Source organism: Syngnathus leptorhynchus, chromosome 11 (genome assembly GCF_054491065.1).
Source record: "Syngnathus leptorhynchus isolate UIUO chromosome 11, UIUO_Slep, whole genome shotgun sequence".
In the NCBI taxonomy this organism is placed as follows: Eukaryota; Metazoa; Chordata; class Actinopteri; order Syngnathiformes; family Syngnathidae; genus Syngnathus; species Syngnathus leptorhynchus.
Window position 1 is genome coordinate 1,683,203 of NC_141205.1, and position 23,782 is coordinate 1,706,984.

Consider the following 23,782-nt stretch of genomic DNA (forward strand, 5'->3'; position numbering starts at 1 on the left):
AAGCAGAGCTGCATGGTTGCAGAGTCCTGGCGCACGGTTGGAGAAGCGTGGGCACGATGCTAAGTGTGTCTTTTAACATGTCCTTGTGTTCTTGTCTTCTTGGTGCTGCCGCCCGCCGCCCAGCAGGGTGCCCCCGCGCTCGAATGCCGCTGCTGTCACTGTCACACGTGCACCACCCACCGTCCTACCTTCCTCCCGTTGCACTCCGTTAGCCCCGGAGTCCAGGTCCTTCTCTTTCCTTGCCTCTACTCACCCCCCGGCTGCCGTCGCACACCCGCTCACGCACCCCATCCCCGGCTGCCACATTCATCATCTTCCTTTCCTACCACCGCAGATTCCATTTCCCTCTCGCCATCTTTCCTCATGGACGACGTGAGCGCAAGTGTCGCAGTTTAGCTGAATTCCCGGTTGTGCTTGGTGGATGCTTTCATTCATTTAAATTTGAAGGTGATTGAGTGTAAACTGTGCCCGTGGGATGTGTGGTCAGTATGTTTGGGTGGACGTCACACAAGAAGGCCTGAGACGAATCCGGAATCTCAGAACTGTGAGGCAGATGTTCTATCCATGCGTTTTCTTTTGCACGACTCAGCACTTTGAAAACAAGCAGCTGAAACAAAGTGCTGCACTTAAATAGGAAACTGAACATAAAACATTCGACAACAGAACAATTGGAAAATAACAGTAACAAAGTTCAAATCAAGACACAAGTCAGGTGAGTTTGAAAATTCCACAGTAGTTGTCTAATGTGCACCGAGAGGTCATTCCATACTTTGAGACAAAATGTAAAATATCTGCTTAGACTTAGGTACCTTTAGGAGCAGCTAGTCAGTCAGTCAGTCAGTCAGTCACCTGACCTGAAATACTGAGTAGGGAAGTGAGATCATTGACTGTAGAGTAGGGCTGTCACTAAAACTATTCAATGTTTTTAGGATCGTTTATTCTATTGAGTGAATAATTAGTTCTTTTTTTTTTAATTTAGGCCCAAATTTGCAACACTTAGCCTATCCAGAGCTAACTTTGCGCAGAAAAGAAAACCAGGTGCACCCTGAACTGGTTGTCAGCCAATCCCAGGGCACATACAGACAGACACTCATTCACATATGGACAATCAACCAGGTGGGAATGCGGGAGCTACCGGGAGAAAGTGAACAAAAGGATCATGCGACACCCCCGCCCCCATCCCAACCCAGAGCAAGGCCCGAGCTGAGATTCAAACCCAGAACCTCAGAAGTGTGAGGATGTGCAAACCACTCATCCACTGTACTGTGTGGGCTGAACAAGTGTTGTCTCTGTCCTGCTTGAGTTGTGGCATTATTATTTCGGGGGTGTTCGCTCACTGCGGCGGCCGGCGGAGCCCATCAATCATCCATGTGGTGGATTGAGCCCCGAGCGCCTGCGATCGGTCGCTGATCGATCGCCGGGCCGTGTAGGGGAAGCCTCCTCCGCTGACACCCGTCTCACGCAATCCCTCTCGTCCCTTCCACCCTCCCCTTTCCAATACCCTCTTCCTCCTCCTCCTCCTCCTCCTCCTGCTCCACCCGGCAGATCGACCCCCTGGAGATGGACGCCGACATGCACTCCTTGGGCAGCACCTCCTGGCTTTTGGACCAGCACGACGCCAACAGGCGGCCCGTCAGCACCAAGTACGAGACCACCATATTCTGAGGCCCCGCCCGCCCTCTCTCTCCCACAACCCGTGCCCCCCTTCCACCTTGCATCCGGTTGGCAATCCACCACGCACAGTTGGAGCCCCGTGCCTTCTCACTGTGACGGTGTAGCCACCCCTCAGGGCTGCCTCCTCCTGCACCTCCACGTTTTATTTTTCTGCCCAGCAGCCTCCTACGAGGATACCCCCCCCTCTCCCCCTGACTGCGGCTGGGGACGCCCCCCCCCCCCCCCCCCCTGGATTGAGCTCGTTTTTTCCCCCTTGCATTTCCAACCCCTTGATAGATCGCAGAGGTTGCTTATTTGTAAATTATGTCAAAGCAAAGGATTTTTCATTTTTGGACTTTTTTTCTTTTTCTTTGTCCGTGTGTAGCCTCTCTTGTCTTACCAGGCATCTACCACTGTGAGACTATGAGGAGGAACAGGATGCCAAACCAATGAGCAGTTTTGTTTTTGTTGTTATTTTCTATGCATTTGTACACACACACACACACACACACACACACACACACACACACACACACACACACACACACACACACACACAGACACACGCTGGATGGGTCACTAACACACTTTGCTGCACTTTGAGGAGGTCGGCAGCCCGATGTCATGTCATGGCCCCCCGTGAACACCACCCAAGACTGTACGCTTCCAACACACTTGAGTGAGAGACTGAGGGGGACGGGGAGGGTTGTGGGGGTCTCTGCTCTGGCCTTGTAACTTGCCCTGTGCCTCTCAGCATCACGGTAGCACCGAGAGACAAAAAAAAAAAAAAAAAAAAAAAAGAACAAACACTGTGTTGACACATGGCACTATCCCTTTGAATATTTCAGCCGAGGCGTCCGTTTTGTGATACTCTTTTGATAGGCCGAGGCCGGCTTGAACATCACGTGAGACGATTTTTGTAAATGGAATCCAAACATGCCCGGAAAAATGATGGAGGGCCCGAGCACGCATTTTCCCCTAGATTAACATCTCATTATCACGCTTAAATGTCTAGCACGCCACGTGTGTGTCACGTCACATTTAAAGAGGAACCAAATCATTTTTGGGTGTTGTGGTGATAAAAAATGGATTTGCTATGCTGAGATCCACACACAGTTTCATTTTGTTTGTTTGAAGGATGGTCAGACGTTTTGCCACTCCCGCCCACTGCACTGTCCGTCCCCGTTCAACGTGAGCCGTGCGTGTTTGTGTGGCACAGTGGCCACCGTGTTCTGACTGTTAGCTTCCACTGGTGATGCATGATTGCAATGTTTTGTCACCGTTTTGGTACCTGTGGCAAGCCGGGCCGGTCTGTCTGTCTGTCTGCGTGCGTGTATGGCGTCTCTCATCCAGTTCCGTCCGTCCATCGCCACGGTTTGAACATCCCCAGCCAGCCAGCCGGCCGGCCAGCCAGCCAGCCAGCCGCTTTCATCCCACCGTCCGTCCATCTTCATCCCGCCGTCATGACGTCACGCATCTTCACCTGTCTGGTGCGTCACCATGGCAACCTGCTCGTATGGCTACAAAACAAGGACGGATAAAGTCAAGACATTTATTGAAGCCAAACGTTCAGAGCTAAGGCTCTTCGTCTACGTATAAGCCTAACCTAAACCCAAATACGGCTCCCAGGGTACCCGAGCGGATTTATTGACACGTTCATTTTGCTAGATGGCGGAAGCTCACTGTTTGTCTTCCACTCGTGTCAGTTTTAGTTCTGAACAAGCGCTTCTTTGAGTTTCAATTTTGATTTCTAAGGCAGCAAATACAGTGATGCCTTGAGATACTATTCCAGCAAGAAAAAAAATGCAGTGTGTTTTTTTTTTTTGTTTTAATGAGAAAATATACTACAAGAACTATTCTATGGAGTAAAAATACTCTCGTGTGTGTACCTTGGCCAACTGCCGGCACCATAAGACAAAAGAGCCACATAAATGCTAATTGTTAGTCCACGAGACTGTGTGGACTTTTTTCATTGTATGTTATAATTAAGGTAGCAGAAGCTGTGTTTGTTTATATACAATTAATGAATGGATGTGTAATTCTCTGTTTTCTCTTTGTTTTGACAGTAAGCTACAGCTAAGAGTAAAAATAAATAGCTTGAAGCCTCTTTGTTGAAGAATGATTACTAATTATAACCCCCCCCAAAAAGAAAAAGAAGCTATTTGTTGGTATCTCAAGGCACCATGGTATTGAAATCTATTCCACCTCTACGACGGAACCAGCAAAAGTTGAAGAGTGACTCAAATTGAAAATACTTTTGTGCAAAATCTCTATGCCTATTAGCATGTAAAGGATAAACGTTTGTCTTTGTCTTTCACCACAGAAAAGATGTTTCTGTTTGGTTTGACTTAATTGCAAATGTTTTATTGCTCAAAAATGGTCTTCTCCAAAACTTCTCTTGTGTTTCACTTTAGAGTTTGAGCTCTATGTTAGGCAGCAAGCACGCCGGCCTGAATTAATCGTGCACTCTTTTGGTGGCTTTCGTGTACACAAATGATCCGGGATCAACCAAAAACTGTTGTGCAGAACAAGTTATACCTCCATGTGAAACCTCAGCGTAGTGAGCACATAAGGTATTAATTCAGTCTTGCTTTATATTTGGAGTTGGATTTTGTGACGTCACTACTGAAAGAAAAAAAAAACCCAGAATAAACAACCAAACGTAAAAAAAGAAAACATGAAATGGTTCCTAATTTGATTTGGTTCCTGTAATAGCTATCATTATAACTGGGCCTGGCCCAATGCAACTTCCTGGACTAACATCCATTCCACCTCAACTCTTTCAATGTTCAAAATGAAACACTACTTTGAGAATTGATTTCGATCGATCGGACTATAACTGCGCCCTCTGTTGGTAGCAGTTCAGAATGGAAATATTCCTCTAAACCTGAGCGATGCAGTTTGAGAAAAGGTTTTGTGCAAAGGTTCTAAACCAGTGCTTCCCTAAATGACGATTTAATTATGTTGCTGGCATAGATAGATAAAGACATTATTTGTATGACATTAAGACAAATCCTGGTCAAGTGAAAATCATTTTGTAAATCGGAAAAAATGAGGCAAGGTCTTGTCTGGCTCTTAATTCCGTAGACATGCCTGCACAATGCAGAATAATGAATGCTACTTCGCACACTACCTTCATGTTATGAAAATCTTTGAAAGCCTCGGATGAATAAATCGCACTGGGTCGCTGTGGTGCTTTTCCGCGGCGCAGCTAGCTTGTGATTTATCAGGCTTGGGGTTAACAATAAATTTTTTAATTGGTAGGGGAGGGGCAACTCATGCCGGATGCGCAGGTGTGACACCGGGCTATTTTTTTAGAGACCCCCCCCCCCCCCAGAATTAAAATCAGGATACATTGCAATTGCACTGAATTGCATTTCTCAATATATAGTCCAAATTTTAGCCATACATTCCATTTCCAAGTTACATATTGCTAGTCGGACTTGACTCCAGCCAGGCCTGGCGTGCGCGGTCTTGAGTCTGTTAACATTTGGTGTTCTCCTTGTGTAGCTCGCCCCGACGTTCAAGTTCCCGGACACCAAGCTGTGAGTTGGCGAGCGAGGTAGATGGAGCAAACCTACTCTTGACATTTCAATCTCTCTCCCTATACACGCAGATGAAAAGGTAAACCTGTCCCGACATGGCCAGGCCAGCTAAACGGGACTTTGACAAAAAGGTCAGCTCGAACGGTCTCGTCTACTTCCTGCCTGGAGCGCAGCTCACCTTGTTATGCAGGAACCGCGATGGCTTTGGAGCGCTGCATGTCAATTGATCCACATCTGTCTGAGACACGTAGAAAATGAAGGAAACGACTGTACCAGCAATCAAAGCTTTGCCCAGAGTTTTGGGGTTTGTCAATGAAAATGTGATACTATTTCCAATATTTCAAGAAATAAAAAAATAAAAAAGGAGCAATATTATATTCATGATATTAAAATGATACAATGAGAAAAGCATCCCACGAGTCTGATGTCAGCATTGTTTTTGTCCATTTATGTCATTCGGGGGCTCCTCCTGAGAAACATTGCAGCAATTAAAGACACCGACGGGAAAGTGAAATTATTTATAGCGGCAAAAATCTGCGTACCACACAACCCCGTCAAACGCAAGCATTGGACAAAACATGACCAAACAAACAAAGTCCTCAAAATGTCTTCTTATACATTTGCATATTTCAAAAAATATTTCACATTTCTGTAGTCAAATAACAAGGTTAAGTTAAATCCGCCTGGCTGCCATTTACACACAATTCCAATCCAAAAAATAAAAAGACAATTAAGTGCCATGATCGTAAAACAAACTGACATAAGTGTGCAGCAACATTCCTGCTCATACAATCTTCTGTTCCCAGACACAAAATGGCCATTTCCTAGGGCTGACAAAACGACAAAATCTTGTCTTTTAAAACCTTTAAAAACAAAAGGAAATACTTTACGGCAGTGCTGACTTGACTCTCTTAGCCCTTTGTTATTCTTGAGGAAACCAGGTGCATCGCAATCAATTGGAACATCACTGACAAGTAGCTCAGTAATTGAAATTCAAAAGTCCAAGTGATGTTACATATAATTCCTGAATTTGCCATTTTGTAGATGATAGCTCCCACACCCCCAATTCATCCTTTCAAGAATAACAATCGTCTAACACTCGGACATCTAATCTCAAAAGCGTCTTCTTCAGTCAGCCGGTGGGTGATGTGGCTCGCCATCAAGTAAGTGCAGGAGTCTGTAAAGATGATACGGTCAGGTCCCAAACAGGCATTCATTGCTACGAATCTTTCAGCATGTTAATGCGTGCAAAGATTTTGAGCGCAGGTCCCAGTTTGATGTTCATGGTGCTCATTAGGTGGTCCTCCTTCAACAGGAGCAAAGCTTGGCCGTCAATCTCTTGGGAGCGGAACTCGTCGGCGATCTCCTGACAGCCTGTGGATGACAAAAAAAAAAAAAAAAAAAAAAAGATTGGTCGCGCAATGTAACGCTGACAAAGTATTGCACATCGCCAAACAGTTTTTTCCTGACCTGGCAAGGAACAGATGAACTCGTACACTTCCTCCACGTTCCACTTGGTGGGGTCATTGGGTAAGAAAGGTTGACACAAAGCGGGCGAGGCGTCAATACCGGCGAGGACTTCCGGCTCCGAGGACGCCCTGCTCGGCTGCCGCTGGACGGGAACCGGAGCCGGGGGCGAGGCGGGAGGGGCCGGGGGTCCCGAGCTGGCCGCCGACATCGGCGAAGCCGGTTCTTCGTAGCTGGACATCTCCGAACATGGACTGGACTCCTCTTGGCTAGGCTGGGAGGGATGCGGCGGCGAAAGCGAGCCGCCCTGAGTCTGCTGCGGCGACGGGGACATTTTCTGAGAGGGTTGATGAAGGAAGGAATGAAGAGAAACGGCCAGGATAATCATCCAACCAGTGCGATAGTGTAGGATTTGCTATATTTGTTCTTTTCTCCTGATGGCAAAGATTTTTGGTGTTTTGCATACCCGCTTCTTGGCTTCCATACTTGAGCAGCCTTGGCTTCTTCTATGCCAACGATTGGCTTGTTTGGCTTTCTCTGTGCGCAACAGTCTCATGCGCTTTGAGCAGCCCACACTGTACCTGTGGATAAAAACGTCGTCACATTATTTGGATTCGGAAGGGACTCTTGAATTTTCAATCGTTAATAAAATAGTGATAATAAAAATGGATCGCTGCACAGCGTTCCAACGATGAGAAACGCATTTTGTGCTTACATTCTGCAGCCAGAAATATTTGGATTCAATTGGGTTGAAAAGGTTCATGTTGACTTGCCTCTTGGAACAAACCATGGAGCAGAAGCGCTTGGAGCGCTTGAATGTGTAAGCAAAGTCCACCCAGCCGCAGTATTCACACGTCAGCTTGGGCTCTTGATCATTTTCTGTCGAGACAGATCGGATGGATCACTTTTTCTGTTACTTTGTGCTCATAAATAATATCGGTTAAACAACCAAGTACATGATTGGTAATCTACAAAGTGATCAAATGAAATCATCAGATTGGATGGACAAATGAAATATTGAGATTGGCGCTTTCTGCCTCACCCGTTTGATTCAAGTCTTCGGGATCGGAGTCCGAGTTTGCCGCGTTGCTGACGGGAGTTTTGTCCGGGTCGGAGGACAGCTGACTGTCCAGTTTCTTGGGGCTGTTGATGAGGATAGGGAGACGCTCCACCTGTTGACACGCAAGTATTCATTTCACAAGAGAGTTAAGTCATCATTAAAGCTGGGAGTTGTCAGCTTGCATAGAGCGAGAATTTGCGCTCTCCGTCCGGTTGGTTGACAACTCCCTGCAGGCCAGAGAGAGAGAGAGAGAGAGAGAGAGAGAGAGAGAGAGAGAGCGCCACCGCTCGAGGCTAATCTAATGGAGTTTGGCTGCTGCCAAGGGGGCGCCACTTACACACACTGGGAACGGCTCGGCACCCTCCTGGATGACAAAGCCCTCAATGACGTGCGTGAGGACCTGCGGTTTGACGATGGCCTGCGGCGGTTTGCTCTCGCCGTTGAGCGCTGCGACAGGCGTCGCGCTGGGCGTCCCGCTGTCGTTTCCTGAGGTCATGGGTGGAGGCGGGCTCCCGGGCGCAGGCGCCGGTCTCTTGGTCGCACCCCCCACTAAGACACGTTAAGAAGGAGAAAAACTGTTTTTGGAGGAGCCCATTTGCAGATAAAAAAAAAAAAAAAAAAAGAAAACACTGTACGAGGTGTGCCAAAATATTACACATAAAACAGTCATGATGAGTCACTTGTTTAACAATGCCAATATAATTAGGACTGCACAAAATCAAAAAAAAAAAAAACCATCTGTGTTGCAATATGCAAATCGCATGGAGTACTGAATGATATGTGCTGATCTGAATTTGACCAGTCAACAGACGCAATCACCATCAAATAGTTGAAAGATTTCCGTTACCTTGCGGTTGACCTTGTGGCACGGTGTCAGCTTTGGGATGCTCTATCGGCTTCCTGGGTTGCGACGGCGTACTTTGCTGCTGTGGCGGTTGTGGCGTCGGTGGTGGTGGCGGCGGCGGCTTTTGTTGCTGCTGCTGCTGCTGCTGCTGCTGCTGCGGCGGCGGGCTGGAGACTGCACACGTCTCTCTCACCACCAGTGACGTTGGCTTATCTTTACACTCCTGAAGCAGTGTTCGAGAGGCCTGCCGTTTCAAAGGGAAACAGAATGTTCCTGAGGGAGGGGAGTTGAAGGTCCTTTCCCGTTTGTTATTTTATTCAGCTTGGCTAAAAGGGCCCTTAAGTGTTGAGGGGACCACCTGTGAGTTGGCCAGCGTACAGACAGACATTTTTCTCCTGCCAATATTACGTCACTGTTTTACATGTCACACGCGATGGCGATTACAGATGCATTGTCGTCGGAGCTGTCTCGTGTTTAAGGCCCACCGCACAGTAATGAAACTGAATGTGGTTAAAGTAGAAAATCTGAGGAAAAAAAACTTGCTCCTCATACATATACTAAGTCACTGCAAAGGAAAAACTGCTATCTAGATTTTGAATGGTTACAAAACTAGTTGCTGACCATCGGCTACTCGTGAAAAGTAGTTTCAGAAGCGCTTTAGGCCAGATCGTACCGTGGGATGTATTTGAAGGTTGATGGCTGTGAGCTGCACAGGCTGTGCTTTGGCCTGACTCGTCAGTGTGGAAGAAGTTGATGAGGCAGCGGGCTGGAGCATGTGGGGACTTATGGTGGAATGGAAGATGCTGGCGTGCTGGACGGGAGCGGCCGTCTGGTGCGATGGCGGTTTGGGTAGCACGGGAACGGGATGCGGCGACGGCTGAATGGACGCCGTCTGCAACAGCTGACCCGAGCTCCTCTGGGAGGTTTGGCTGTGATGAACCACAAACTGCTGCTGCTGCTGCTTGTGTTGCTGTACCAGTGAGTGGGGTTGAATCTGCGTGTAGGCTGCAGACAGATGTTTTTGTTTGACTGACACAATCGTGGAAGGAACTAGAAAAACTGAAGCTTTGCAGAGGCCACTCACTCACCTGGCGCGATAAGCGGCTGCGCCCCGACTGTCGTGACGTTGCGGCTCATATTAATGGCCCGGGCCTCTGTGACCACAGAGGCATCCCCCTTCTTTCCGGCCTCGGAGGAGCTCTCGGTTGAGCCGGACTTGATTCCCGCAGACACTTGCATCCCTTGGCTGGGGTTCTTGACAAGCGAGGCAGGCTGGATGGCCACGGGGCTCTGCTTCAGACTCAGAGCCTGCAGCGTCTGAGCCTGGGAGGAAGACGTGCTCGCTCCCTGCTGACTGCGTATGGCCAGATTTTGGACCTGATTCTTAAGACAAAAAGAAGCCAGGGTGATGTTATTGACTTAGCCCTCCATCAGTTTCTCTTTTGCTGTATTTTCCCAAGTCTTAAATCGAAAGCGGTGAGACAGGCAGCATACTTGCGCGGAGCTGTCGGACTGCATCGCCGTCACGGTGGCCGTCGGCGTGAAGATCAGCTGCGGCGAAAGGGGGACGGCTCGGCCCAAACTCCTGGCCACTTGGACTAAGTTGCTTTGCTGCGCCTGGAAAACGTTGCTCTGCTGGGCCTGCAGAACAGCACACACACACACATGTTGAGGAACGCATCAGCATAGGAACTCAATCGCATGTTTCAGTGGCAGCCTCCAGTAAAATTGAACAACTTCAGTTAAATGGAGCAGACCATTCAGCAATTGAGTAAAGAGAAGACAACATCTGCGAGTTAGAAAGGTTCTATGTTCTCACCATCTGCGCACGCAGGTACATCTGCGCCTGGCTGGCGGTGAGGGTGGTGCTCGACGGGCTGCCCAGCAGAACGGCCTGCTGGGAAATACTAGCGGGAGCCGACGTGATGCTCTGGGCTCGGCTGATCAGCTGTGCAGCCGCCGGCGAGGCGGTCAGGTTGATCTATGGGAGAAGGTGAGCAGCACTTCAAAAGATGCCATCGGCAAAACAGCTTTGTAGGTTAGTGATCTATTCAGGATAATTGCATGACTGGCTAATACATGAAATTGATAATGCACTTTACATTGCGGAGGAATGTCAAAGTGCTACTGCAGTTTGTTCTCACTGTGGTTTGAGTCGAGCCCGTTTGCTGAGATGTTGTGCCGTTCTGGGAGGAGTTCTGGCGACCCGCTGCGATACTGGCCTGGGGCAAGGGGTCAAGACGGTGAAGATATCCCAAAACAGATGTTAACACACAGCAAAAAAAAATAGTTATCACCTGCTGCACGGCAGCAAGACTCTGCAGCTGAGCCGTGCTGAGGCTGTGTTGCTGCTGGAGCGCTGCGGTCTGTAACATGAGATGCTGCTGCTGGGCCGCGTACATCTGCTGCAGGTACTGCGCCGCCGTGTTGGGCTGCCTGTGGAGCGCTTGCTGGATCACCTGCACGATAGAGCAAACCGAGGAAAGGTGAGATAACGATGTGGGGTACGCAAAGAAAACGATCGGATGAGTTCTCTGATTGGGTATTCATTTTCCATAGCGCTGATCCTCATTAGGTGAGCAGATGCTAATTTGATGGGATGAATCAGCCGTGGTAGAAAAAGGGTGACGGGGAACTACGGACATCTTAAAAAGAATGGAAGCAAAGGCGGCTCCTCCGAGGTACGAAACGAGCAGCTCTCCTTTCAACTGCTTGAAAGCAATGCTGTTGGTCTGAATAGGGGGGGGGGGGGAGTGCCATTAAAAGTCAAACGGGTCCCCATTCAGCCAACGTGGAGGCTAATCCTAGGGGTCAGGATGTCAAGAGCACTAAAGTGCAAGCAGCATTCCTCACTTGGAAGGAACGTCAACATCTCTCGTTTCGGTAACATTAGCACAAATAGGGAAGCAATCACCTGCACGGTTTGCCTGTCGGGTATCCCGCCGTAAACTGAAATCTGAGGGACTGCCTGTCTCGCTGCTGCAGTAGTGGTACTACTACTAGTGCTGCTACTAATACTAGTACTACTACTGCTGCTGCTGCTGCTGCTGGTGGTGCTGGTATTAGTACTGCTAGCAGAAGCAGTAGCGGTAGTCGACGCGGTTGTCGCGTTGGTGCTGACAGCCGTGGTAGAGCTGGCGGACATGGCGGCGGTGGTTGTGATAGTCGCAGAGCTGCTGCTGCCCGTGGAGGTGGCAGCGGCGGCGGGCGTGGCGGCGGGAGTGGCGGGGGGCCCCGGCTCGCTCATGGTGCCCTCTGCTCTTCTCGCCTTTGACCCCCGGCTCTTCTGAATGGCCCGCCTGTGCCTGAAACATATCAGAGAAAGCGGCGTGTGTGTGTGAGAGAAGAAACTGTTGGAAAGGAAAGCATAAAGCGGAACAATTGACCAAAAAGAACAGCAGGGGGCGCAGTTGCGGGCGGGTATGTGTGGGAGTTGTCTACCGTCATTTGTTGGCAATTGTCGAGTTCAGTTGGGGTCAGGCATGTAGCTTGGTGTGTGTGTGGCATGTGGAGACTTTACGCTAGCACAAAATTGTTAATGCATGTGTAAAAACACAATATTATGTGAATTCCAAAACTATTATCACCCCGGTATAGAGGGAGAAATGAATCAAAAGTGAAGTGCAAGTGGCAATGCCAGCTCTCTGATGTCACAGCGGGCATTAGTGCCAACGAGAAAATTTATTCCGTTGAAGTGTGTGTCCAAGAACAAATTCATAACAGAAACGGGTACATTTAAGTGCGTGTAAATAAAACACCCTGCCACTGCAGTTTGACTTAAGACACATAAGACTAAGCAATAAAAATGTGAAAGGCACAGCAGAACAAAGCAAGCAAAAAAAAACAACAACTTTCGGTCACTAATGAGATTTAGAAAATTTAGCATAGAAAGAGAAGTTGGCTGCCGCTCGAAATCACATGACACAGATGAACACAAGACATTCATGAATGCTTCAGTAATCAAAAGCAGTTGTAAGATGTTTGACATTCTGTCTTTTACAAATTCTGTCCTGCTCCCATTTTATTTGTACATGTGACTGCACGGCAGTAACATTATTAGTCTGTGTGGGCAAAATGACTCAGCTGAAGCGCTGAAGGAATACAAACTATATTCAACTTAAACTAGAACAAAGTGACACATTTGGATTTTTATACATCTGGACAAGGCCAATCCAGATACATCTAATTCCACGCGTTTGTTTATACCGCCAGACAATAGCTGAGAACCCCCCCAAATAAAGGTATTAAATAAATCCAGCCTTTGAGAATAAATAGGAAGTTAAGATGCAACAGAGGAAAAAGGAAGAGGGGTCACCAGCTGATGGGGATGAAAACAAAGCTTAAAGGGAGAAGGATAGAATTTCTAGCCTGGAGGTTAGGTTAGAGGTGTGTGCATGTAATTAAACAGCAAAATGAGGGCTGAAGCTTGAGAAAGGGGCTTGAGGAGGGTATGATGGAAGTGATTAAATCAGGACCCACACTGCTATTCTAAAGCCATTACCGCCGCCTCCTTCTCATTACTATTTAGAGAGGATTAGGGGCCCCAACCCAGATGTAGAGCCTGCTTATTTTGCGGACCTCCGACTAAATGAAAACCCTTAGAAACCATATGCGATTCCATTCAATAATAAATTGAAAAAAAGTGGAAAGTTTGCACAAGGACAAAAAAGGATGACTATTAACTTTGAAAATGTTGCTTTTAGTGAGGGTAATGAAGTTCAATTAGACAAGTGCTCATATTTGTACACAACGCAGGCGCCACAATAGTGCCGCATTCACAGAATGAGGGGAAGGACACCGCCCCCCCCGACTCCCCATGGAAATGATGCTTTTGGCCCCCACAGTCTCTCCATGAGGGGAAAACATGCGTTTATCAGTGACAGGGTAATGGAAAAAAAATCCCCCCCCCCACCACAGACACAATACTGTCCCTGCATGCCACATTTTGCAACTGCATCTGGAAAGACACTGAATAGGAAATTTAACACTACCCACAAATAACTTTTCTATTTAAGCGCCATTTGCACATTATTCTTATTCTATTTCACAAATAAAAACCATTGGCTGGTACTCGTGTGTGCCCTAATTATTTTTCACACATTATTGACCAATTTAAAGTGTCACGTTGGCTGTCTGAGATAGGTCCACTTGTAAATGTGCAAGCGCCTCGCAGCATTGGGTCTCCTCAATATGGAAAGTTGCAACGAGTAACTAGCCTTGAGTGACAATGACAGTTGGAAACACGCATTGGAGTAGGCCCGCTCAAAACTGGGACGCTTGGGAGCCACAAAGGTGGACTGTTAGCAAGCACTTACACCGCTCATACTATGGAAATGTGCCACATAAGAGTCACTTTGGTCGACTAGGAAAACCTGAAACGGATCTATACGAGCACCAACAGCAGCGTTTGTCTTCTGCAACATTTGAATGATGACACCTGCAGTTACAAATGTATATTTTTTGGGCTAATTAAATGATTTGTGCAAATATAACTAATGTAAGCAATTTAACGCACAATACCAACTTAAAGAAGATTGTAAATATAACACTATATATGTTAAGCATGGGACCCCGTTGAATGGTCAACACTTCCGCTGTAGTTGCGATTCATCGTGGCGGTTTGTTTTGTTGTAGACGCACATGTGTTGAAACGATCACGACTTCTCGATGACGACGACAGGGTATATCCGATTTTGGGGAATTATGCCGCTTGAAACTTGCGTTGCACCAAGAGCTACAACAAGTCAGCTGCAGCGCTCGCTCAGCACCCCTGGAGCGGATGTAATATTTTCACGTGGACTGACAGACTCGCTGGTGTCTAGAGGATATGTGAAGTCAAGAGGAAGGGGAGAGCCATTAAGAGGCTGTCAGACACGTCGACAGACCGGCTGGCTCCGGCACAACGCGGACGGCGGCAAGCAGGGCTCCATCACAAATTAATATGTAATGGTGGCTACCGCAAATGTTTGTGCATGCGTGTGTGTGTGTGTGTGTGTGTGTGTGTGTGTGTGTGTGTGTGTGTGTGTGTGTGTGTGTGTGTGTGTGTGTGAGGAGGGGTGCTCAGCTGCTAAGACAAAGCCCAGCAACCCCGAGTCTCCTACCTCCTGTGGCCCCCCCACCGCGATGCAGGGGTATGGTGCCCCATCCCCCGGGAGCGTGCTGTCCTACTTCAGGATGATGCTCTTCTTTGTCTGCTTCCCCTCGAGCGCTTGCTTGGCTGACTGATTGACTGAGCCACTGACTGACTGACTGAGTGAAAGCGTTGGTGCGAGTGCGCTATATCAGCCCAGCCCCCTGCGCCCCCCTCCAACACCTCCACCTACCCCCGAACGCACGCCGGGCTCGTCGTCCCGGCATCGACACCCCACTCCGCCAACCAGGCCGCAGCCTGCCTCCTGATTATGTGGTATCCTAGCGACAGCCAACGGGACGACGGCGGAATCCCCGAGCAGGGCGGGCGTGCTGATTGGCTAGCGGGATGCTCTCTAATGAAGATGATGGTAATGATGGGCTGCCCCTCCCCCCCCCCACGGTACCCCAATTTTTTTGCATGCAGACGCTCTGACATGGCGATTACCATTTCTAATGTTGTGAAAATGTAGGCATTCAAAACTGCATCTTTCCAGGGGCTGGCATCCAAAGACCATTTGTCTTTTGGTCCAAGCGAATGAGTTCATTTGGAACTAATAACCAGCAGCTAGGAGGAGGCCAATTTTGGTGTCAGTCAGTCGATCGGTCGCACCTTATCTCCGAAACAACAGTACGTCACATCCATTTGGCAGCAGGCTATTTCTGTCCATTGGTTTGGAGTGTTTATTTACTCAACTGCAGGGTAGACGAGGTCTCGACTTGAAGCTGCTTGACACTGTCCGTTGGCTGAGAGAGGTGCCACTTTTCTCTTTGTGTCCTTCTATCGATAAGATAGCAGTCAGGCAATGACTAATAATTGTTCTCCGCTTGGTAAGGAGTGTATGTAGATGTTTCAGCACAGATCATGATGTACGGTGCAGAGGCTGTTCCTGTTCTGACATATTTCGTTGGAATAAAATTGCAATTCCTTCTCAATAACCAAACAGACTAACTTGACGGGAATTCAAACCTCCTGCCATCAATATCATTTCACCGTGAGCTTTTATTGATGAGCGTAAATTGAAATAATCACACCCAAAAATGTGACAAAATCCAAAATAAAATATCAATACCCTATTCAATGAATGAACGGACTTTTGGAATTCAAAACGCCACCGGACGGGAACGATGAAATCAGAGCATAATGGCGTGCTTATGGTCACCCCCTTCACGTTAAGACGGCACCCGCACGTCTGGCTCTGTGAAATGTAGCCGTGCCACTGAAATGTTGTATTGATTGGGGCTGAACATGCATGAAGCTCATTGATTATCGACTTCTCATTAGCATATAGATTAGCTGGAGGTGCGGCCACGGATGCGGGCCTTCAGTCTTGCGGAGAGGGGCGGGAGGGGAGGCAGGTCAACAAAAACGATGAAAAGGACAGGATGGCAAAAAAAAAAAAAAGGCAAATGGGGGAAGCAGGCTTTGCAGAATTCTGTACATCTTCAACTTTCACAACCAAAACGTAATGGACTAGCAGCCGAAGTAGGATTAAAAATGAAATATGTTGTCCACGCCCTAAACTATAAATAATAGTTCTGGCAAAGCACATCAGAAATGATCACTCATCAACTTTCCCTGTGGTTCCAAATCCTTAGATGAATTATTGTCCCCCCCCCTTAATGGCAAAATATGGATTCAGCCTTAATGTTTTGGTGTGCCACATTCCACTTGGAACAACTTCCATGCCACTGCAGTCACGTGGTTGACCTACATGTGCCTCGCAAATGTAAACCGAGGTTGGAGTTCAACGTGAGGTGAGTGGCGAGCCCCCATCGCACTCTTATGTTGTCAGAATAGCTCGTGACGTCACTCTTTGCTAAGTTACCCCACGCGACAAGTCAATCATGGGGCGCAACCGAGCTTGACAGCCCCCTTTAAATAAATCGTACACCTCATGCGTTTGTTTTCATTCGAGGCGTACGTGGTGAATTCCATCACACTACGGCTCATGAAACCGGGCTGTTGACCAAAACCAACATGCATCATGAAGACTTTCATCAACAAACGACATCAACATGTTAAGTGTTTGAAGGGGCGCATGGCAGCTAGCAAAGCCTCCCCACGTTCCGACACAGATGCATACAAACAAGCTAGGAGCAGGGGAAAGGGCGCATTTCATGAATAAGCTTCGCACTCACCGTTGTCGCAAACGTCGACGAATCGCCCTTCCTTCTAGATGTTGTGTCTCCTTTGCTTAGCCTACTACGTAGTCCATTTGTGGGCCGCCGACCCGAAGCACCGCTAAACGACAGCAGAAACACAGCAATGGCAGGGCAGAACTTTTTTTGCATTTGCATTCCACACTCGTCACATGTCACACAAGGGACCAATGAGTGGAAAGGACGGGCGGTAGGGTACCGCCCCCTTCTCGCTCACTGCTGTTCCAAGGCCTGTCAACGAGCGCCGTTTTGGTCTCCATAGCAACCGCCAGCCATTAACTCTTCACACTGTTTAAAGATACAACATTTGCTGGTGCTTGAACACAAACGAACTTTTCCAGTGAATCGAATGTGCACGCTCATTCATTCCAGCCCCCGTAAAAAAGCCTGGTTAGACATTGTTTTGTTGCATTCACAAATTCGTGTTATTTAAGGTAAATTTTTATTTTTTTTATTTTACATCATACTCATTTAAATCCAGCAATCTCAACTCTGACATTGTATGAGTCTGATTCAAGATGATGCCAAAAGCCACACAAAAGCCAAAGAAAATGCAAGTCTAGCTTCAATCACGTTTTTATTAGCATTCGTTGACACACTATGCTAATAAAAAATGTTTATGAAGCCAAAGTACCTCCATGTGCATCGTAACACGAGGAGGGGGGAGAGTAGAAAGAGGATGGGGGTCAAATTCATCTTCTTACAAATCCTGAATAATTCATCACATGATGACTTATTTGGTTGGTCCGTGACTTAATTACGTGGTCACTTATTGCTCCCTTGGCACGACATGAACACACTACTCAGTTACATTTGGGCTCATTTGTGAGTAAATGGTTAAAGAAAACATATGACAATGTTTCTATTAAACTGAAAATATTATTAGTATAAAATGATTACAATTATATCAAATTGAAAAATATAATTTGACACAAAGCACTTGACTCCCTTACCTGGCTGTGATGCTGTTGTACAAAAATACCACAAGAGGGCGACATTGTCTAACCAATTCTGATAACGTTCAAACAAACCACACTGTTGAGAAATGATGTGTTCTAACAGGAAATATATTGATTGTAGCTTAAAAATGATTTGTAAATGTTGTGGTGAAATGTTGGCTACAAATTGAAGCCAAATGTCAGCTCTCTGTTTAATCTAAAATGTCCTTCCAATGTCATCTCCCAGGGTTGATAAAGTGTGTTTAAAATAGGAGCCAGGAATGAACACAATTGTTTTCCAGAGACAATGAAAATTCCTGCTGTCAAAGGCTGCCCTGCCTCGGTCGACTTCCTCTTTTGTGTTTGCATTCTGTCCTGGTCTACGATATTGTAAACAGACCAGGCCGCCACCTTGATGCGCGTTTGAAGCGTGTCATCAAAGTTTGCTTATTAGTTCAGGAAAGGCTTGCGTGTTTGCCCCTCATCGTGTTTATACAGCGTGGATGACTATTGTGAAGAAGGATATTTAGTCTGATTGAGCCATGGCAGACGCCCCCCTCCCTTGCGAGACCTTAGCTAGAGTTCACCAAATTAAAATAGCCACAGCTAAATTCATTCGCTCAGCCGCAGTGTTCATGATTTAAAACATCTGCATTTGTTTCCTGTGGGACCACTTGCAACAACACAAAAAATCACTTTTTTTTTTTACCGTTCTTGATGATTAAAGATGCCACAAGCGATAGTATGCTGACTATTCAATCCGATGCATGCTTTTGCATGTTCGAGATAAGTGAAGTTCAGCCTGGGTTGTTGCTGGGGAGGAAATAGTAGGATAAGTATGTTGTAAGCTATTGAATTTTCTGGAGAAAAGGTGTGGTTGCAGTCATCTACATTCACTTTTAGTCACAATGGCTTCAATGGATGTGTCACCCTGTCTCATAATGGCATTATCTTTCTGTTGAAAAGTTTTTGGGTTCATTTGGATTCTGCACAGTTGCAGTAACTCGATGATGGCCGAAAGTTGCTGCAAACACATTGATAAGGAGGCAGATTTCTCATTTGAGCTCAAAGTTAGCATTGGTTGATATTTTGATGTCTTGGAAAGATTATCCTGTGGTGTGGCGTGTGTTGAGTAACCCCCCCCCCCCTTTCCTAATCTGGATTGGTCCGACAATCATATAGCTAACTGCTCAACTCGCAGAATTGACACTTTTCACACTTGAATTCAAGATTGCAAAGCTTTACACTCCAATAGTAATTTGGATTCTTTTCAATGAGTTATGAAAGGGGCATGAAGCAGCTCAGCTCAAAGCGTCCTCTCACACGGGCCCCATCACACCCTCATTACTTCAATTTCTTCACAGTCGATCAAAATAATAGGATTCTTGCCATCCAAGTTTACAGTGTGCCTCTAGTGTCCGCTGATGAAACAAGGCAGCAGTGTTTTTGTTTTGCTAGAGGAATTGGCCCACCAAAGTGTGCCTGTTGGGACTTTGGGCTCAACTCTCAGCAATTTCTTTAATCGTCAACGAGAAAAATACCGTCCCCGCTCAATAAATATAGCAAATAAGTATTTTAGTTGGTCCTTTTGTCTTTTTGGTTCATGCACAATGTTGTATTTTGTTTTCTTTTCTTTTGATGATTGTCTTAAAGATATTTATGAATAACCTTGCCATTCATTTCCTGTATAGCACTTCTTCATTCCACTCAGCAGGCTGATGAGTAAAAATTTGAAATGGTTCCCATTGCCATTGTTTGTTTTGCTAAACCTGTTCACCAAGAAATTAACACGCAGTGCTGTCACTTGTGTGTGGAATTTTCCATTGCTCTAAGCTAACTTTTGACATAAAGCGCCATCATTTAAAAAGATGTGAATAATTAGAGAATAAAAATGATCCTGAGTAAAGTAGTCCTAAATTGACACTAGCCGGATGTTAGAGAGAGGAACCAATTAGTATGTTCTATGTTTGCACGCAAGTTTTTTAAGTGTCACGATTGTGTTTCCTATGTATTCCTCTTCATACGACTGGAGGTTAGCTGAAGTGACGTGACGCTGCACAGCAAGCCATCTCTGAAACGCATGACTGTTTTCTGAAACAGAGCGGAACGCAGAGGAAGTGGATCATGATAGTTATTTGCTTTCCAACCGAAAGTGTGATCCTTCAACTTTTCAACATCATTTAAAAGTGATTTTTGCAACATTAGACCAAACAGTAAATAGCATTAATTTGATTTAAGAAGAATATGGCATGTAGATGGCTGGACAGGCCATCAGTGCTGTACAGCTCTCCTTTTCCAGAATTTAGCAAGTATAAACGGTCTGCCCCCACAAATGTGGCTGCCTTGATCTAGAGCGGGAACACGATTTGTATGTGCAGTTCATGCGGGGAGGTCACTTGAGGCTGCAGCAAGCACTCACGTAGCTTCTATTTGCAGCAAGTGGGGCAGCGGAGAAGCCCGGGCACAGCACGCAAGTGTGAAGTGTTGGCTGCTCCGGTGTCCGTCATTGACTCACGGGGGATGACGCTGAGTCATCATCAGACGTCGAGCGAGCGAGCGTGCGTGCGTGCATGTCTGCCATAAATGTCCACATGCGGCAAAAGGAGGCGGCGACCCCAAATGATACGTGATATGTATGTCGTACATTTCCTGCAATGTACTACCACTTTACATTGCAGTCCGGTTGACGTTTTATGACGCCACTGGAAGCCAATTTGCAGTCATTTAGTCTGGAACGCATCATGTCGCTAGATTTGATCCGCGTTGGTGATTTTCCAACAGTTTTCATTTCCTGCTTGATCTCGGGAGCATCCATTTGGTTTTGTCTTCAGCAAAGCTAATGGATGTGCAACAACAACAACAATTGAGTCATTGTGGCTCTGCACCGCCAACTACTGCACTGCCCAATGAGTTCTGAGGCACTTGGCTGAATCAAAAGCCGATAGATAAGCCGGAATCTGTCCTGCTGCTTTTGTCAGTGCTCACATCATCAGCAAACACAAGAAAACCACTTTCACTGATATATTATCTCATATTTATGCTAGGTACTGGATAAAAAAAAAAAGTGTTTTCTGTCTTTTACGTTATTAAAAGGACTACTTTGTAGATTTGGGGTAAAAAAAAAAAAAAAAAAAAAAACAGCTGATCAAGAAAATACACACATTTTCAAAACATCAGAGCATTTCGACATCTTGCGTTTCATTCTTATCAGTAAAACCGTCAAATGTGAAGAAACTGAATTTGGTCATGTTTACGATAAATGAGATTCATGACTCATGGTGCAGTGAGAGTCCTAATTGGACAACAGAAGGTGAAATGAGAGGACAGAAAGAAGCTTTGCATGTCCTCCCCCGCTTGATTTATTCCAAGTTTACCTCACTGGGCTCAGCTCAGCTCAGCTCAGCCCCCGCACGGTCCGGTGAGCTGGACTGAACGCTCAATGCCGTGTGACACGGTAGCGAATGGGAGTGACATGTTTCCAAATGGCTGTAATGATGAAGACGGCCGGCCGGACGGGGAGGAGGTGATCTCTTTTTTTGTCAGGCAAAATGTGTGGAGCTTTCGCATTCTTTTTTCATATCTTATGCTTACGCTGACATTTTTGCCCATCTCTCTCCGTGACCTGGGCATCCATCCTTCCGTCATCATCGGTCCGCTCAAATCCAAGTTGGGTTATCATGGTGTCATATCAAATATGATCCAACGGCTGTCGGCAGCATCTCAATCCGAGCAGACTGGGGCAAATGGATTTGTTTTTATGCAAAGCGTGACGATGTGAGAGATGCTAACGGCAGTGGTTTCATAATTCTTAATAATAGCTCATTGAAAGCTGGCTAGTTTCAAATTCACATCCACTTCACTTTCTGGTTAACATTGGCATTCACTCCCAGAATGCACTTCTCCCCTACTGTGGTGAACTTTTGCAGTGGCCCTAATGCCAGAGCCTCCGAGGGTCCAGGGAAGAAAAGAAGGGAGCGTGTCAGCGATTTAGCCAACAGAGTTACGGCGGTCCCATTTTGGCCTCTCGCCTGCCCGCCCGCTCAGCCGAGTCGAACTTCGGGAGGTGCTTGCGGTGAATTGAGACCTTGTTGGGATTGGTGGAACAAGGAGAATGGGCTTTAAGCCCCCTCGTTGTGTGATTCTGCCAGCTCCTGCGCCAACCAGCTGGTTCTGGTTTGGTTTGTGGTTTGCCATCAAGAGACAAAAGCTGCAAGCCAGTTTTCTTTCGCAATAATGAATCCCTGGAAACTTGCAAATATTTACTTTTGATGAATGAACATTGTGTCATAAGTCTGCACCATGTTTTGGATGATATCTTTGACCATTCACTGGCTTAGATTCTTTGGCTTTTTATCATCAGTGGAAAATTCCTATTTTTAAATGAGATTTTTGGAATCCACTGTTTTTCCACATTGGTTTTCATTGGTCAGAAATTGTGCAAAATGTACATTCATTTCAAAATATTGTATGATTTTCAATGAAATCATATTATTTGGGTGGTAATTGTTTGGTTTTCAGGATTGGGAAATAAACCAAAGATGCAATTGTGGCGAACCTGCTTGTGGGAGTTGCTCTATTTTTATCTAAATGGTGATTGACAGCTTATACCTGGAATTTTGTTCGGCCAAAACATTCACCAGCGATCTCTGTTTCATCGACTGTTTTAAGAGGACAACGCAGGACGGAAGAGCAAGAAAACAACAACTCTTTCCAGTTATGGCAATACACCCGATAGTGATCCGATTTAGCGTGGGATTACCATTTTTTTGCTTGGCTTTCATTTTCTTCCTTGTTTGAGAGTTGCTTTGGTTCGATGGACTGGCAAGACAACTTAGCATGATGCTGAATGTAGGGCAAGTATCTTCAGTTCATGATCGTTATCCAGCTTCTGCATACCTTGCTGATTATCTGAACCGGATGTGTTGAAGAAGGGAAATACATATATATATATAAAACAAACAAATATGTGAAACAACCATGTAACTAGAGTTCAACGGTGAGTTGGACAGTTTCAAAATCAAACTTCTTTCGGAATCAATCAAATCATTTCAGTCCCTCTGTGAGGCCTGCTACCAAAAGGCGCAGTGTCCACCTCCGCTCCTGATATGAGGACAAAAACTCCAAAGTCCCGATTGAGAAAGCCCAGTGGCGTGCGATTTTGGACTTTTCGACATAAATGTCCTTTTGTTGGATGCTGTGCTTTATCTGGTGGTTTCACAAAGAAGAAGCAGAAGAAGAAGAATGGGCTTGAGAAAGCGTCGGTGTTCCTGCCGAACGTGCCAGCTCTCATGGTTGTGACACTGTTGCCTGGGTGATAGAGAGTCACCCCAAACCAAGTCAAACACATCTCCCGACTTTATCAAATCTGTTTCAAGGCACAAATGTTTAACCTGTCTCAAATAGCACGTACAAGGAAATGGTGTTTTGTGATTTGGATTCGCACTGCAGGTGCATGTCAGATTTTATTTGGACAATTTTGAACGTGAAGATTATTTGTGTTGTTTGGACGAAGGTGAGCAATCTGATGTGTTGACGGGGTTTAGCTGTGCCGTACTGCACTTGAAGTGGCGGACATCTGATACAGATGGGATCTTTGTGCTTCTCATCTGAAGACATTCAATTCCAGGCTTTTTTTTATTTTTTTGGTCTAATTACACCGCCATGAAGCAAATCCAATTTGAATTGCAAAAAGATATTGAAATTGTCACTTGATGAAGTGTTGATCTAGCCTTGGAGTATTGCTGCATGACTTTTGCTTCTTTTCAACATCATGTTCTGCAACTGAAAGTAACAACTAACAGGTTTTTGATGTCTTTGGCTCCGTTACAAGCTTTTAGGCATATTTTGGACTTGTTTAAAACTGAACTTGATTGAGCACAACAGCCTTCTTTGTGTAGCTGTAATGGGAGCTTAGCAAATGTGGAGTAAACAAAGTCTGAAACAAACGCACGTGTTCCCAACAGTCTAGTCCAAGTTTGCCCTT

At 46.3% G+C, this 23,782-nt stretch overlaps 2 protein-coding genes across 5 annotated transcripts in view; one reads left to right on the plus strand and one right to left on the minus strand.

Annotated features, from left to right (window-relative positions):
- Window positions 1-4,837, plus strand: part of anks1ab (ankyrin repeat and sterile alpha motif domain containing 1Ab) — a 22,620-nt gene extending 17,783 nt beyond the window's left edge. For 3 of the 4 annotated variants that reach the window (XM_085923346.1, XM_085923350.1, XM_085923349.1), the window contains one exon: window positions 124-4,837. In XM_085923346.1, the coding sequence (XP_085779472.1) occupies window positions 124-396 (273 nt within the window). In that variant the 3' untranslated portion in view covers window positions 397-4,837. The remainder of the gene's footprint in view (window positions 1-123) is intronic. The other variant, XM_085923348.1, reaches the window with a different exon arrangement.
- Window positions 4,838-5,559: 722 nt separating this feature from the next.
- On the minus strand, window positions 5,560-16,989 carry phc2b (polyhomeotic homolog 2b (Drosophila)). Its single transcript, XM_085923345.1, has 15 exons — window positions 16,841-16,989; window positions 11,484-11,874; window positions 10,867-11,028; window positions 10,714-10,791; window positions 10,389-10,550; window positions 10,064-10,210; window positions 9,658-9,952; window positions 9,243-9,574; window positions 8,573-8,813; window positions 8,063-8,274; window positions 7,708-7,837; window positions 7,439-7,544; window positions 7,132-7,246; window positions 6,669-7,002; window positions 5,560-6,572 (listed from the first exon to the last, which is right to left on the minus strand). Exons 2-15 carry the CDS (start codon window positions 11,814-11,816, stop codon window positions 6,418-6,420), a joined length of 2,802 nt encoding a protein of 933 aa, XP_085779471.1. The 5' UTR covers window positions 11,817-11,874; window positions 16,841-16,989; the 3' UTR covers window positions 5,560-6,417.
- Between the last annotated feature and the right edge of the window lie 6,793 nt (window positions 16,990-23,782).

Excerpts from the sequence above, each read along its gene's own strand:
- phc2b (XM_085923345.1), bottom strand. The coding sequence starts at position 11,816 with ATGAGCGAGCCGGGGCCCCCCGCCACTCCCGCCGCCACGCCCGCCGCC. Across the intron at positions 10,551-10,713 it reads CGGGCTCGACTCAAACCACA|ATCAACCTGACCGCCTCGCC; the intron begins GTGAGAACAAAC and ends CTTCTCCCATAG. Across the intron at positions 7,838-8,062 it reads CCGAGCCGTTCCCAGTGTGT|GTGGAGCGTCTCCCTATCCT; the intron begins GTAAGTGGCGCC and ends GCGTGTCAACAG.